At 32.6% G+C, this 15,942-nt stretch overlaps 2 protein-coding genes across 2 annotated transcripts; both read right to left on the bottom strand.

Moving 5' to 3' along the window:
- Positions 1-1,522: 1,522 nt before the first annotated feature.
- Positions 1,523-3,648, bottom strand: LOC101216763 (AAA-ATPase At3g28580). Its single transcript, XM_004152401.3, has one exon. It carries the CDS (start codon positions 3,302-3,304, stop codon positions 1,739-1,741), a length of 1,566 nt encoding a protein of 521 aa, XP_004152449.1. The 5' UTR covers positions 3,305-3,648; the 3' UTR covers positions 1,523-1,738.
- Positions 3,649-6,710: 3,062 nt separating this feature from the next.
- Positions 6,711-10,240, bottom strand: LOC101216998 (hydroxyproline O-galactosyltransferase GALT6). The gene is made up of 7 exons (XM_004152402.3): positions 8,821-10,240; positions 8,283-8,515; positions 7,914-8,204; positions 7,688-7,816; positions 7,408-7,581; positions 7,219-7,326; positions 6,711-7,115 (listed from the first exon to the last, which is right to left on the bottom strand). Exons 1-7 carry the CDS (start codon positions 9,668-9,670, stop codon positions 6,906-6,908), a joined length of 1,995 nt encoding a protein of 664 aa, XP_004152450.1. The 5' UTR covers positions 9,671-10,240; the 3' UTR covers positions 6,711-6,905.
- Between the last annotated feature and the right edge of the window lie 5,702 nt (positions 10,241-15,942).

The following is a 15,942-nucleotide window of genomic DNA, read 5'->3' on the forward strand; positions in this document are numbered from 1 at the left end:
GGAAGGAGAAAGTGGAAGATGACGATAGAGTTGTGACATGTACATGATTACGTCAACTTGATGGACAATATGTAATCGTCTAAATCAAGGAATGAGAGAGAAGGGTCATGAAATTACATAGAAAGATCTTTAAAAGTGATTAAGTAAGCTTCGTCCACCCTACAAATTTCATTGCCTGATTTCATTTGTGCATGTTTGAATTTATGGAAAACAAATTAATATAATTTTGTCTGTTCAGTTTATGAATAAGAATGAAGTATATGAAATTGCAAAAACCAAATTAGGACAAGCATGAAATTAACTTTTAACTTGATTATTGAATGGTTTTTAGTCATTTAATGTACCAATCAAATACCTATCACCTAAAATTTATTGGTAAACAAACCTTCAACTTAAGTATTAAAACATTCCGTCTCAAGCATAAAAGCGCTTGCTTAGGTGAGTGTAATGGAGAGAGAGGTCGTAACCTCTACAAACAAGAGATATCAATTAAGGGTATGGAAAGTTCAATCTCACACTTTTCCTAAACTAATCAATGAAGAGAAAAAAAAAATTAAAATGAGTCTAGTTCATATGAAGTTCATAAAATTTGTTTAGATGACAATTTTTTTAAATGTTTTATGACATTTATAAAGGATGATGGAGATATTAATGTGTGGTTGAGGTTAAACAATTGGATGTACTCATCTCTTCTTGTTTCTTTTTAATGTTCGTTGGTTGGCTTCTTCTCCTCCTTCGAGCTATTTTTAAAGACAAATTAGCGACGCCATTATTGACTCATTACCTAATAAGACATGCATTGTGAAGGAAAAAAATGAAAGAAAACGACTGTGGTACTTGTCAGCCTGTGAGTGGATGAACTGTTCTTTCGTTCTTTCTATTACCCTTTGCTTTATGAGTTCGTTGAGATTAAAAAAGTAACTCTTCTTTTTAATTAAAAAAGGAACACTTCTAACATAAAACTTAATATCAATTGATACCTTTAAAATTTTACTTTGTATAATTCAAATTTTTTGAAGTTATTCAAAACAGTTCATGCACCAAATTACAACGAAAGAGATAGCCTTTGAATACTCCTTTTAGGCAAGGTTTCTAAAACTGAATGTCTTTGATTATTTTCCGTAAAACAATATCCTTTCCCCTACAATAATTTCAGTCGGGTATAGAGTTTTTTCCTTTTTCTTGAATCTTTCCTAACTGCTCTTTTTGTGGCAGTGGCAGAGATGAGAACCTGTTGATACAATAATTATGATGGACTGGCTTCAAGGTTTATTTCTATGTCAGGGTAACTATTGTTAGTGCTCTTCCTCTGCTTTATTTCTAATCCCACCATAGTTGTGACTGGTTGAACTAGAAGGCTATCACTAATGGGCAATGGTTTCTTTTATACAAATCATACTCTTCTTTGATTTTCCTACATATTTTTGAGAATCAAGCACCAAATCAAATTGAAAACGAAGTTGATTCAGTTTCTATGATTTGTTTAACAAACTTTTAATTGAAGGAAGAGATGTCTTAAATGTAATATAAACTAACAATTTGAACATTTTTATTAACTAAGAGAATTCTATACCATTTTTAGACAGAAGAGCTAAAATATTTCCAGTAGCATAAATTTTCATTATCAGCCATAATTAGGAAGTGCTAAATTCAAATTGTAGATGAGCCCAACAAGCACTAAGGAGAAAGTGCTAAATTCTACTAGAATACGAGCCTAACAAGCACTATGCAGAAAGTGTTAAATTGAACTAGAAGATGAGCGTTCACCTTCAGTTTGTGACTGAAGATAGGTTGTGGTTGATTCCGCTGTATTTGCTTCTTGAGATTCCTCAACTATTGCTGCTTCCTTTGCCTGTTGCAAAGTTTGAATTAATTTGTGAATACGTTTCTCAAGGTCATCTTTTGGAGACTTGGGCATGAGGTTCTCTGCAACATCAGCGGGTGTGATATTGACATCTTCAATCAGTTCTTTGATCTGATCAAATAATGGATGAGTTTCGAGATTCAAGTAATTCTTCGCCAGCACTAGAAATGACTCAAAACTACAATAAGAAAGCTCAATATGTTTATCCATCCGACCAGTTCTGATAAGTGCTGGATCAAGTTTCTCTACATAATTAGTAGTGAAAACAATAAGCCTTTCCCCACCACAAGCTGACCATATTCCATCAATGAAATTCAACAATCCGGACAAAGTAACTTTACTACTGCTCTCATCTTCTTTATGGGAAGATTCTTTGGAAGGTTTTTCTTTCTCATCATCCTTCAACTTCTCTTCTTTCTTCTTCCTCTGCCCCGTTAAATCAAGCGAGCAATCGATATCCTCAATCACGATTATCGATTTGCTGGTAGTCTCAATCAAAAGTTTCCTAAGCTCTGTGTTGTTTTTCACTGCAGTGAGTTCCAAGTCATAAATATCGTAGTTCAGTAGATTTGCCATTGCAGCAATCATAGTTGATTTCCCTGTTCCTGGTGGACCATATAGAAGATACCCACGTTTCCAAGCCTTCCCAATTCGAGCATAAAAATCCTTACTGCTTGTAAAGGTCTGCAAATCATCTATAATCTCTTGCTTTTTCTTTGCTTCCATTCCTATGGTGTCAAATGTTGCAGGGTGCTCAAACACTATGTGACTCCACATAGTATGGCTGTAACTCCATCTTCCACCAGAACCATTGGTATAAAGCTTCCTTTGCCTGTTTCTTACTCTAATTTCTTTCCCTTCACTCAACACATACTTCAAATATGGTTCCGTAATTAAACTTCTGTGATTCTTGTGGAAAGTGAGTGTATAATATCTCTTATCAGGATTGGGATACGAATTATCAGGATTTGTTGATGAACCTGTTCTGTTTAAAACCCACCATACTTTCACTCCTTGAAATTCATCAGTCACTTTTTCATGATCATCCATACTGAACACCAAATTTGTGCTGTCTTTTCCTATCTCAGCTTTGAGTCTTTTGGCTGTATTGGATGAATTCTTGCTGAGATATGATTCAATTGCAATGAAAGCTTCACTACGTTTAAGACGTTCACCAGCAAATTCATGGATGGAGATCTGTATGTAAGGATGGAAGTAGTTCATGAGTCTACGCCAGTATTTCTTGAAGAAACGAAGAACTGCTTGTGGGCAATATTGTTGAATCATAGCCCAAACAAACATGAAGCTTGCAATTGTTGGACCAGCTGCTACCCATGAACCTGCCATTGAAGCTGCCCCCATCCACATCCCTGTAGTTGTGTTGTGGTTAAGCTGTGCCTGAGTTGAGCTGTTCTTTAGACTACTGAAGAAGAGAAACATCTGGTGGAGTGAGTGAGATTGAAAGAAATAGTTGAATGTAGCGTGCACAAATTTGACACTGGGAGTTATAAGCAACTGGGCTGTGTCCCACACAGATTAGCTTTCCCCTTCCAAAATTTTGCTTGAATAAGAAATTTCTGGCTGGGGACCCATCCACGAAGACTCCAAGTTTTGACGGTCATTATGTATTGTGATATTTTTTCCCCTCCCCTTTTTAATAATATCTTGAGTTGTTTATTTGTAATGAGTAAAGTAGGCAACTTGGGGTGGAGTACTGCCCACCCATGTCGCCACATATTTGGATGCATTTGAAAGGAAAATGAAGCGCACTCCAGGATTACATACCTTACCTCAGGTCACAAGCTATTCACCTTCACCTGCATTTGGTAACTATTTCATTTTTTTCATAGAAGCAACAAGTTTCATCATTTTTTTTTTTTTTATTATTTCTTAGTATGAAATTCAAAAAACTAAACTTTTTTAGTTTTTAAAAATTGGGCTTAGTTTTTAAAACAATATTAGTAACATGTAGATAAGGAAGCAAGAAGTTAGAGGTGAAACAAGTATTTACATCTTTATTTTAAAATATCAAATAGTTACCTAATGTGTTTAAATGACTACGAAAAAGACATGAATGATTCAAGGATATTGAGATTATATCAGTAGAATTCTGAGTCGGCAGCAAATGGGAATTGAACTTTGGTACGATTATTGGACTTGGTGGGTTGAATTGGCGTAGCAGTCATGATATGCGATGACGTCCAGTTCATGGAAAAAGTATTTTTATGGGGATTGCGATGTAGTGGTGTGTGACTTGTGAGAGATAGAAACAATAGAGTTGGGAAGTTGCATAGAAATGTGGGTCACAAAGTCTTCGAATAAAGTTCTTAGAGATGGTGGTGGTGGGGTTTCAAAAATGCTGCTTTTGGAGATTGTGATCTGGTGTAAGAATGACTAAGAGAAGACTTGTGAAATTGCCTAGAAACAGATGGGAAGGAAGCAGGAATGGGAGGGTGGGAATATGCACTCCATAGTCCCATGGACAGTGTTTCAAGAACCTCTCCCGAGTCGAGCGTGCCTTAGACTACAAGCTTAGGTCTGGCACCTTACCTTAAAAAGGCAAGTCTACGTCTTAAAACCATGTGCATTGGGACTTTTTCCATGGTTTTGTTTTAAATAATGGAGAGTTGTGGGGCCAGTGAGGGTATGCACAGGGCCCTCTCAGGTTTGGTCTTTGATGAAGTTTCATATCAGTCTTTTGAAATCACTCTATTGGCAGTATTTTGCCTAGTTGAAATCCCTTCTTTTGTTGAAGGGCTGGGGGAGTGTTGATTATACACTATAATTTAACAAAAATATTTCCATTTTAGGGTATTCTCTTGTTAAATTTTCACTTTATGACAAGTGGAATGTTAAACTAGAAGATGCACCAATTCTCCCCAACTTAATTATACTCCATTTTCTCTCAAAATAGACTCAAATGACAACTCAAATTAAATGTTCATACATATCAACCAGAGGAAGCTAAATTCAACTTGGACATTAGCCTCTAATTAATGTTCATACATATCAACCAGAGTTGTTTCCTTTTCCTTGCATCTTTCCTAACTGCCCTTTTAAGTAACAGTGCCAAAGATTTCTTTGCTTTCTGATTCCACCACAGAATTCCATTGTGTCAGGTTGAACCAGTAGGCAGCCACTAATGGGCAATGGTCTCTCTATTATACAAATCATACTCTTCTTATATTTTTCAACATATTCTTTGAGAATCAAGCACCAAATCAATTTGAAAATGAAGCTGAAGACTTTAGTTTCTATGATTTGTTTAACAAACTTGTAATTGGAGGAAGTGGTGTTTTTAACTACTGAGCTATACTACCAAATAATTAAGAGGGACGATAAATATATTGTATTCAAGGACAAGATTTCCACATTTCATAACCTCTCCAATCACATACCCAAAACGTATAATCAAATTAAGAAAGGGAGAACATCTTCTACTAAATCAACAAACTATAACATGTAGATAACAACTATAATTTTCATTCCATCGAGTCACACAAATACTTTGTATTAAACAAAACCAAATTCTTCATTGGATTGAGGAACACAAATACCTATTTCATACTAAAACCTTCTATAATAAGATATCTAGAAATGAAGGAGGAAGTAACAGTTTAGTTAAAATTTTGCATGGCTTTAGGATCATTCATATCCATTAGAAAGATTGAAAAATAGGAGTTGGGAGTGATTTATGGAACTAAATTAAAAAAGGATGTGACAGAAAATCTAGAAGATTTAGATTTATTATTAGGGATAGTTAGGCAACGAAAGAGTCAGTTGAAATTCAAAGAGATTTTTGTATGGATGACTTAAATTTCATATTTAAAATGTTTGTTTGATTCATAAATAATAACGGTTTTTTTTGTATAAGTCACAAACTACTTGTCCATGATTTTCTTTTGTACGACTAGCGAGCGAGTGAGAGAGTAAGGAGTGCAAACATAGGGGAGTCGTAGTGTACGAGAAACTTTTTATTTAGAGCACACTGATTGACACAAACAAAATATTTTACATTCTTATTTTTAAAATTTCTTGGGTTAAATGCATTTTTACTATGAAATTGGATATATCCAAAGATATTTAGAATATAGATCCTAGTTATTTTAGAAAACTTCCTCAACATTGTTAGTTTGTTCGTGATATTGTATTTGGGATAGTTGTAAATTTAGCAATTAAATTCAAATTAATTAAGTATATAACACAATTTTAAAAAATTTGCAAATATAGCAAAGTTTGTCAAATTCTATCAATGATATAAGTCTATCACTGATAGACCATGTTGCAAATATTGATCTATCACTGATATATCATATGAAATCTATTAGCGATACAAGTCTATCAGTGATAGTTTTGCTATATTTGTAATTTTTTTAAAATGTTGCTATATCGTTAATTATTGTTGCTAAAATAGTCATCCATTGCAAGTTCCCATTATATTTATGTTGATATCTTGTTGTTTAACACAATTTTATAGGTTCGAGATCCATGTAACAAGTGAATCAACATTAGTGATAATGTAATATCTAGAAAATAATAATAATAAATATATCAACTCAATTTAAAATTTTAAAATGTTTATTAACCGATTTAATAAATAAATAAATATATTATAACTTTTACAGGGATATCATTTTCGTTAACATTAAATATTTCTATCCATATCGATATTTTAAACTTTTAAAATATTAAAAAAGAAAAACCTTTTTCCAGAAGAAAGAGAAAGTATAAAACTCAAACTCAAATGGGCTTTGTGATCCACAATTCCAAGGCCCATGAACTGCCACCCCACCAGCCCCAAAAAGAGCCCACCCAAGAAGCAAAACCCAAACCAAAAAGCACAAGATAGAGCTCAAGAAATAATGAATTGATATTTGGAGTGAACTTCTTTTTCTTCTCTACATGAACTAAAAATTGCCTAAAACCAATGCTTGAGATAATATACAAGGCATACAAGGCAGGAGATTCATGTACAGGCAAGTCAAAAAATAGGCATTGACTGACTGCAGCAAGGTTTTTTTTTTCTTTATCAAGAACTTCATCATCTCATATTGCAACACTCAGGCTTCGCTTGCCTTAGTAATTTGTTCCAAAGGCAAATCATTTGTCTTGGAGATTGATAATGGGCTGTGGAATATTCTTCTATGCATCCAAATTGACAATATTTGAAACTATGCACATATTTCACTGCTTTTGAGCTGTTGAATTGCTCCACCCACATCCCCATACTCACATCTTCCATCTTAAATAACTGTCAAAAACACAACGGTTCTCTCTTTTAGTTTTTTCTCTCTCAAGTTTTAAGACAAAATCATTTGAATTTTAACTGATGTTCAAAGGGAATGTATACGTACCCTTAATTTACGTCTCTCGAAGTTTGATATGACAAACTGAGCAATATCAGATGACACTATATACCCCGGTCCATTTGCGTAAGGCGGATAATCTTCTTCTGGCCATTCCTGAATGAAACAATCCACCAACCCAACATTAGAGAAGGAACCTAGATATGTAATGCAAAGTCGAGATATATGGGAACTTACCTCATACGTGACAGCCCATTTTCCGTAGCGCAGGGGCTTGTGGTAGTAATTTATGTTGCCAATGTACACGCTCCCGGTGCCCGATACGCTCTTAATTTCATTCATGATTGAATCCACTTTTACAAACGTATCGTCATCACATTTCATAATGTATTTTGCAGACACAGCATGAACCTATGTAAAAGATAGAACTCGAAGATTAATGATATATCATAAGACAACTTGTCTTGGTATACTCGAATCAATACATTAGCAGCATCATATTAGTTCGGAAACTCACCCCATGTTCACAGATGGCCACAGTTTTCAAAACCACAAGGTCGTAGTTATCCATGTAAGGCACTATAACTATATCCCCAAAAAACTCAGCTTCTTTCTTCAACTCAACATTTACTTCCTTTCTTGCATGCTGCATAAGTATGAACTCAGAATGGTTATATACACATATAAGAATGCAGAATAACCTGGACTTGAATGAAAAAATAACTGTTTTTATTATCACTTACAAGTGCTACAAAAAATCGAGCTACAATCTTTGACGACCTTATGAGTTTATGTCGCATCCACGACTTCCTTACTGCCATCCGTTCAGCAAAGTGGTTGCCAGCAGAAAGGATACCAATAAAAAGATCTATCTCACCATCAGGAAGAGGCGGTGCTTGCCATCTCCTCGACATCTCAAGGTGCTGCTGAGGAGCAAAACTAGGATGTGATTGTGGCAAAGAAGCAGCCAACACGGACTGGACATCAATGTCCCCAATGACAGATAATCCAGTGGCATCTTCGAGAGCAAATCCCTACGATGTTGACCATTAGAGAAGGAAAGAAAAACTTTTGGCAAAGGCATCTATCATTTCTAAAGTATATATACTCACAGTGCGATAAGGGAAAGAAACAATATGCTTCCCATCAACATTCACATGGTAACCTTCAAATCCTGCACTAAGTGTTAGGACAAAGAGCTTGTCTTCAGCAAAAGGATAAGGCCAGTCAATATCCATTCTTTTTGTTCGACCAATGAGTCGGTTTAACCACCATGTCGCCTTTGACCGCTCTGAGTTCCCTTCGTCATCTCTGATCCACTTTTCGCACTTCACCTGGCCGTCAACTGTAGAAATCTTAAGAATTAGTCAAATTACTGCAGCCATCACAGTATTACATAATGATTCAGCGTTCTCTAAGAATGATGTTCATAATGCTCTCATTCTCAGCTAAGCAGAACATTTCAATACTCTATTGAGTTATAGACTAAAAAGTTAACAAAAGATGAAATGGAAGCCAAAAAGAACACAATCCATCAGCATTCAAAGATGGATAAAAAGAAGCATGTTCTACTCATATGAAGTCAATAAAATCCAATGCTCTGGCCAGCTATAAAACTACGAAGGATGATTGAATTCTTCGGTCATTTACCTGTATCTTCGTTGGCCTTCGACTTCCATCCTTCGCAGCGATGCGCCGAGCCCCATTGCATCCTGTAACATGTGTTCAGTTCAATCACTGGCTTTCCACTCCAATCCCCCTTCAACCTTGGATTGAAATGCAAAATCCTAGGAGGGTCTTCACCCTCCACAGTGTTCAAGCCCTGCAACTCCATTATGAACTGTGAAACCATAACCGACTCTTCACCATTTTTCACCATAGTTATCTGAGGATCGGACTCTGGTTGTGCCACTCTTGGCTTACCCACAAGGGTTATATGTGATCCCAATGTGAGTCCACAGGGCAGCATCATAACTCCACCATGAGCCAAAAAATCATTCCCAGATAAAGAAATCGAATGTGGGCAAGAGGAATTTGATCCTTTTTCAGCCTTCTTCTTCTCCAAATGTTGACTCTTTCCAGATTCAAGCTCATCCCAGAATTTCTTCCCAACCTCAGAAGCAATTTTTGCAGACCTATAAAACTCAGAAATCGCATCTTCACTCCTCGATTCAAAAGCCTCCGTTTCCAAGGCCAACCCGGAGATGATTTTATTGAACTGATTCAGTCGACTAGGAGTCGGCTGTAACGAATTTCTCGAGATATTTTCCAAAGGACGAGATGGGGCTTCTCTTTCTTCCAAATCTTCCTCGCTCTCAAGCGGAGAAGGCCGAGACAACGAGTCTTGAGAAACAACGCTGGACCCAGCTCTGAAAACAAGAGGAATTTCTAAAGAAACCAGAAGAAGATACAGAACCCCAATGATTAAAAGTATTTGAATCGATCTCTGTCTAGTAAAAGAAACGATCATATCAACTTTCTCCAATTTCCCTCTCTTCATCTCTACTATGAAGGAGGGGATTAACAAAGAAGCCCCAACCCCAACTCCCGAAAAGTAAAGAAGAAGAATCTTCCCTAAAAGAAGACTTCAAAATGAGTAGATAATCAAAACCCTTCAATCGTTAATCCTTCTTCTTCTTCTTTCTTTTCTGGTTTTAAAAAACCCCAGATGATCAGATACACGATTCAAGATAGAGATTGCTCTTGATTCTAAAAATCGAAAGAGACCCAAGTCTCAAAAGGGGCTTAAGAATGAAAAGAGTTGAAAGAAAAAGAACTCAGACGAACCACCAAAAACACTTTCCAGGAAACAGAGAACTTGAAGAATCAATAGAATAGAATAGAATAGAATAATGGGTTTTCTTTTTTCTTTTGAAAGGCAATGACTTTCCAACGGAAACAGAAAATAGATCGAATCTTCCAATGAGAATTTGAAAATGAGAGGGATGGACTTGGTCTCAGTCAGCTGTTCATTACAGTGTTTCCAATAGAAACGTTTCTCAACGGCTCATCCTCGTCGTCGCTTTCAATAATTCCTCTCTTTTTCTCTCTTTCTTTTTTGATTTTGTTTGGTGTCTTCAAAAGCCTCCCTTTGCCTTTTCTTTTTGTGCCGTTTGGTGAATTAGATTCATAGTTATATGTCAATTTGTATAGTTGTGTATTTAATTTTTAATTTCATTGAATAAAACCCAAAACTTTGATTAACCTCCTCTCCCACTTGTTTAAACTATTGGTTTAATTTCATAATAACCTGATTTCTTCCAAATCACCTGCAAGTTCAATAAATTCAATAAGTTGACTCTCAATTTTAGTTTTAACCTTTTACTTAATCTAATCTCAATCTCACTCGTGTTTAGTTAATAGTTTCATAAAATTATAAATGTAAAAAGTTTATAAACTTGAACTCAAAAAGCCGTAAATAATCACTCTTTCGCTATCCTAAATTTTCGTTCTATGTAAAGCAACATAACTTACTATAAGTTGGATGACTCATTTTTAGTTTCAAATATCCACAATCTTCTCTTTCCGTCAATAAAATTCAAGCTTGATTGTCTCACTTTAACTCATTCCATCTAAACAATTACCTCATAAATAGATAGCCTATATTTCACACTAATTATTACTCCATAAATAAATAAATAGTCTTTATTACTATGAGTGTGGGAAAATACTTACACAACACCACCAACAACAAGATCACTCAATCATTAAGTTAGACACAAAAGAAACTTTGATTTAGAAAAGAAAAAGAAAAACTCTTTGAAGATAGAATGAATAGGGAAAACCCCAAAAAGATAATGACAAGAGAAACGTAGAGTAAAGCAATTTAAGAATGCTATTATAGGAAAAATGTAGAGGGTAAAGGGTATTAATATGCCTGAAATGATTAGCATAATAAAGAAAGAAAAGGTGGTTTGGAAACATAGTTGGAAAAACCAATTGGGTGTTGTTTTGTTGGATGTGGTTGTCACCTGCCAGCAAATTCAAAAGGGTTGTAAGAATATCAAATCATTGTGTTATTCTTATAAATTAATATTGATTAGAAAGAAAAATAGATATGAACTATATAAATTAATAAATAATAATTATGAGAGAATATTCTTTTGCAGGCTTTTCTTCTTTTGTGGACAACCACAAACCCAATTCCCTCTCTTCTCTTTTCTCTATGCTTTTCTTTTCTTGTTTTATTGTGAAAAATAGTTGCAATTTTGTTTGGGAGAGAAAATGCTTTTTCTTTTTTCTTTTTTCTTTTTATATTTGAATTACTTTTGTGTTGGTTTCTCAGTTTTGAGAGGGTTGTATTTTTAACTTTTTATATTATATTATTTGTGTTTTTAAGTTTTTGAATTTATCATTCATTTGATCGTGGAAATTTAATATTGTAACAGTGTGTTACTGAGTTATCTGTTTAGGATTTGAATTTGACTTTACTCTCTTTCTTTGTGAGGTTCGAACTGCCAAACATCTCGCATGAAAGAGAGAAATTGCTCGAGATAGAAAGAATCTTTCATAGCGGTAATTTCGTTAACCTACGGTAGGCAAGGTTCAAACAATATTGAGAAAGCCTAATCAGTGATTTTTTTAAAAAAAATTGGTTTTAAGTCACGTTTTCAAATATGGAAAAAAATGAACGAAAATGTTTACAAAATATAGTAACCTTTTATGTTTTATTAATGGTAAACAAGGATAAATTTTATCAATTTGAAATTTTACTATATTTTGTAAATATTTTAAATATATATGAAAATAATTGGAAACTAAAAATGTTAGGTTTAAATCCTATATATTGGACACTCAACTTTGTATGTTGTTCTATTTTGGACTTTGAACTTTTAATCGTGTTTGTTTTAATACCTAAACTTTTAAAAATAACATATATTGATCCTTGCCGTCATGATTCTGTAGACTCTCTATGGTGAGGTGGGCTTAATAAATAGAATGACAGATATGATAATCACTTTTAATAATCCAGAGTTTTAATTTTAGTTAAAGGCTAGAGGGTAAATTGATGTTTTATCAAATAACTAAAAAAGTTACCGTCTTTCAGATTATGATCATCATCATTTTGACACAATGTCGATTTATTGAGGCAGTTCTTTTTTTCTTCCATTTATTTTTTCTCCTTTTTTGGATGTTATGATTTATCATAGGAATATATGTTCACAATTCATAGTATAGTTTTTAGGGGTTAGAGGAGGGATTAAAAATAAAAACTTGACCTATTTGGCCCCTAAACTAACTAAAAATAAAATTCATTAATTGCAATGACTTCCATATTTTTCATATAATATATGAAGTATGAAACCATCTAAAATATATAATTGGAAAATTTAAAAATGTGACCATAAGATTTGAATAATGTGGTTTAGATATATACTCATTTATTTTTAAATATTTTGTATAATCGATCGAATCATTCTATTTCATAACCTAATTAAAAAATTCAACTATATTTATTTTTTGTCTTTTTCAAAAAAACAAAAATATCAAAGCAAAAAAAATTCAACAATATTTCTCACTTTCAATTGATGTGTTTAATGACACATTTAATATATTTTTTTCAAGAATAACATGTGTAAGATTTGTATCATCCTAATTTTTGCTATATTATATAATTATTTACTTAGGAATAAAAATTAATATTAAATTACAAAATATAAAGAGGTTGAACGTTTAGACCTATGACACCATTTTAAATTGTTAATTTAGAAAAAAAAAGAAAAAAAAAACTAAAACTAGTGAGTAAATTTAGATTTAATTATATATTATCTAATCGTGTTTATCGTGTTAATATAATTTTATTTTAATTATTATATTCAAAATAAATGGATTGGACATATAAAAGAAATTCTTTTAAAAAAACATGAAAATAGTTTATAATTTTACTTTTATATTCGTTGAATCATTAGATTAATTGAACTTGAAATAAAATAGAAAAAACGGAATATGATTGGATATCGAATAGGATTTTAGATTTGATTTTTTTTCCATTGTTATTGTCAAAATAACAATTAAATAAACAAATGAATAGACACATAAAATTTGGTGATTAAATGGCCAAATCAAATAAATCTTCCAAAAAAGTCAAACTATTTTTTTTATATTGCATAAATGGCACTGTTTAAAATTGAGTAGAATGACTCCTCAAATCAAGCGAGATAATCGATAATTAGTTCTAGTAATGATAATAATGTGATCGAGAAGATTAAAATATTGCAATATCATGAAGAAATCGTCCTTTTGAGAGATGCAATAAAAATGAATAATAGCATTTAACATACACGAAACTCAAATTACTATTTAGGAGCTTAATTAATAACTCTCACTCAATGGATCGTATATTTCATTTCAGTAAATTATCAGATTACTTCGAATTAATCACACACAATAATTGTTCGTATTGTTTTCATGCTCTTACGAAAAAATACTATTCCAAGATTTAAGAATTGGATCTTGAAAACAAGTAAACAAATTAAAGGGTGTTGTTATTGTTATTATTATTTTGAAAATAATTTGAAAGTAATAAAGGACAACAACTAGGGAGGAAAGTACTCAATCCAAAAGAAACAAATTAATATGAACCATTAAATATAGTGAAGGAGAAGGAAGATTAGTTTATCAAAATCACCCATAGTCATCAAAATTATCTTTCATAAATATATGGGTGTGTGAAATATATAAGGATTGTTTTATAATGTTTACGAACTGCAATAAAATATCAACCCGAATCATAATAGTCTATTTTGATCTATCATATACTGATATTTGACTATATTTGTATTTCTTTTTTATCATTTAAAATAATTTTTCTATATATAATTAGTATTTTGCATATTATTTTTTTTTATGAGAATTCTATAGTAGAAAAAAATCGATAGACCTCATATCCATGTGTGCAGTGTAGTACAATATATCATCGTGGATTGGATTAGTCTTTCTAATGAGCATCCTCGATTCTCTTATCTCTTGAACCTCTTCATTTTCAATACGAAAATGAAACGACCTTTCCTTCCTCTAATTATGTCGAATTGCAAGACACGTTAAAATACAATATAAATCTTTATATTTATGATGGTGCAAGGTTTTGGTGTTGATTTGCTTTTTTCACGATGAAATTTTCTGAACATGAAGAAGGATACATGGATGACTTATATTAATTTTTAAACTTAAACAACCAGTAAACTCACAGTATGAAGATTTGAAAGAAAAGAGATATATTAGGAGAGCAATGAACATATCCATTTTTTAGGGCAAATATGAAAAGAAAATCTAATTACGACTTTATGAGAATGAATGTAATGTACAAAGTCGGTGGCATTATTATTTTGCTTCCGTGCATTTAGATCATAATATCATATTTCCAACGTTCTCTTTCCCAAAACAGGACCAAACGCGGTATTAGTTGAACTTCTTAAACTAAAAGTCAGGCCCAATGGTGCCCCTCTCTTATAGGCTAAAATCAGGCCCAACATGGCCCAAGTTTATTATGGTTTTGACCAATAACAAATGATTATATATGAGATAGATCACTCTCGACTTGACCTATACTCGAACATCATCAACCCAACCCAACCCAACCATTAAGCTTTTGGATTTAGTTGATTTGGATTATTGAGTTCACTTATTAAATTTGTGTCATTGAATTAAAATTAACAACTCAATCTCAATTATAAAGAAATTTCTTTTCAATCTCAATCTAATGAAGTTAGTAACCTAACCCAAGGTTGGGTTGGATTGGGTTGATCAAGTTTTCAAGTAATTAATTTGTTGACACAAGAAAACTGTAAAGACGTATATAACATTATTTGTTACTTTATATGTTAATTCATTTAATACATTGCAATTGCCATCTCAATAAATGTTATAAGAAAAAATAATCTTAGTTGATATCTCTAACCGTTACACAATCGAGTATAGATTGAACAAAAACTACATTTTCTTAGAAATCGTCTTTAACTAAATGGCTACCGTGCACTTAAAATCTATTTGTTTTATTTCATAATTAGAATAAATTATTTTCAATGTTAGACAATGCTTGAATTTAGATCACGTATAAGCAAGGTGCATTAACATTAATGCTCAACACAAAAAATTTGATTTACATTATAAATTTACAATATAATTACTACTTGCAATTTTTATTTAAAAAAAAACGATAATTAGATGGAAGCACATGAATCTGTTGCTAATATCATCCACTTTATTGTTGCAACATTAACGTGTTCATAACTTATATCGATGAAATGAAATGTATGAAGAAAAAGTTAAAAAGAAAAAAATAATATAAATTTGATACAACATTGGTAATTACAAATTGAAAATTAAAAAGAAAAATTGGTATTTGAATTGATAAGTACATTTATGATTAAAAAAACATATTAGATGGAAAGAGATTAATGACAATTGGTGGTGACAAAAAACTTGCATTGGAAATGTAGTTTATGTTAATTAGAATGTAATCAAGTGTTTAATATACTCGTCTTTATATAATCATAGAACTAACTAAGGTTTGTTTCAAATTTCAACGACTTTATTTTTAAAATTTCAAAATTTAAAAAACTCTTTACTTTAATACAACAAATGGCCTAAGGGGTTGGTTTTTATTATTAAAAAAATCGGGTCTAAAAGGCGAAAAAGCAGAAATAAATAAATAAAATCCAGTCAAACACGTCAGTGATCTAACGAACGTCACAGACCTCTCCTCGGCGTCCACGTCAAGGCGCACGTTAGAGCACAGCACAAAATTTCACTGTTCATTCACACAACACAACA

The sequence above is a fragment of the Cucumis sativus genome, chromosome 1 (genome assembly GCF_000004075.3).
Source record: "Cucumis sativus cultivar 9930 chromosome 1, Cucumber_9930_V3, whole genome shotgun sequence".
In the NCBI taxonomy this organism is placed as follows: Eukaryota; Viridiplantae; Streptophyta; class Magnoliopsida; order Cucurbitales; family Cucurbitaceae; genus Cucumis; species Cucumis sativus.

What these genes read in the sequence shown, in the direction of transcription:
- LOC101216763 (XM_004152401.3), bottom strand. Translation starts at nt 3,304, where the DNA reads ATGTTTCTCTTCTTCAGTAGTCTAAAGAACAGCTCAACTCAGGCACAG.
- LOC101216998 (XM_004152402.3), bottom strand. Translation starts at nt 9,670, where the DNA reads ATGAAGAGAGGGAAATTGGAGAAAGTTGATATGATCGTTTCTTTTACT. An exon ending in GAAGGCCAACGAAGATACAG is followed by an intron (nt 8,516 to 8,820) that starts GTAAATGACCGA and finishes AGATTTCTACAG; the next exon opens with TTGACGGCCAGGTGAAGTGC. An exon ending in TGGCCATCTGTGAACATGGG is followed by an intron (nt 7,582 to 7,687) that starts GTGAGTTTCCGA and finishes TCTTTTACATAG; the next exon opens with GTTCATGCTGTGTCTGCAAA.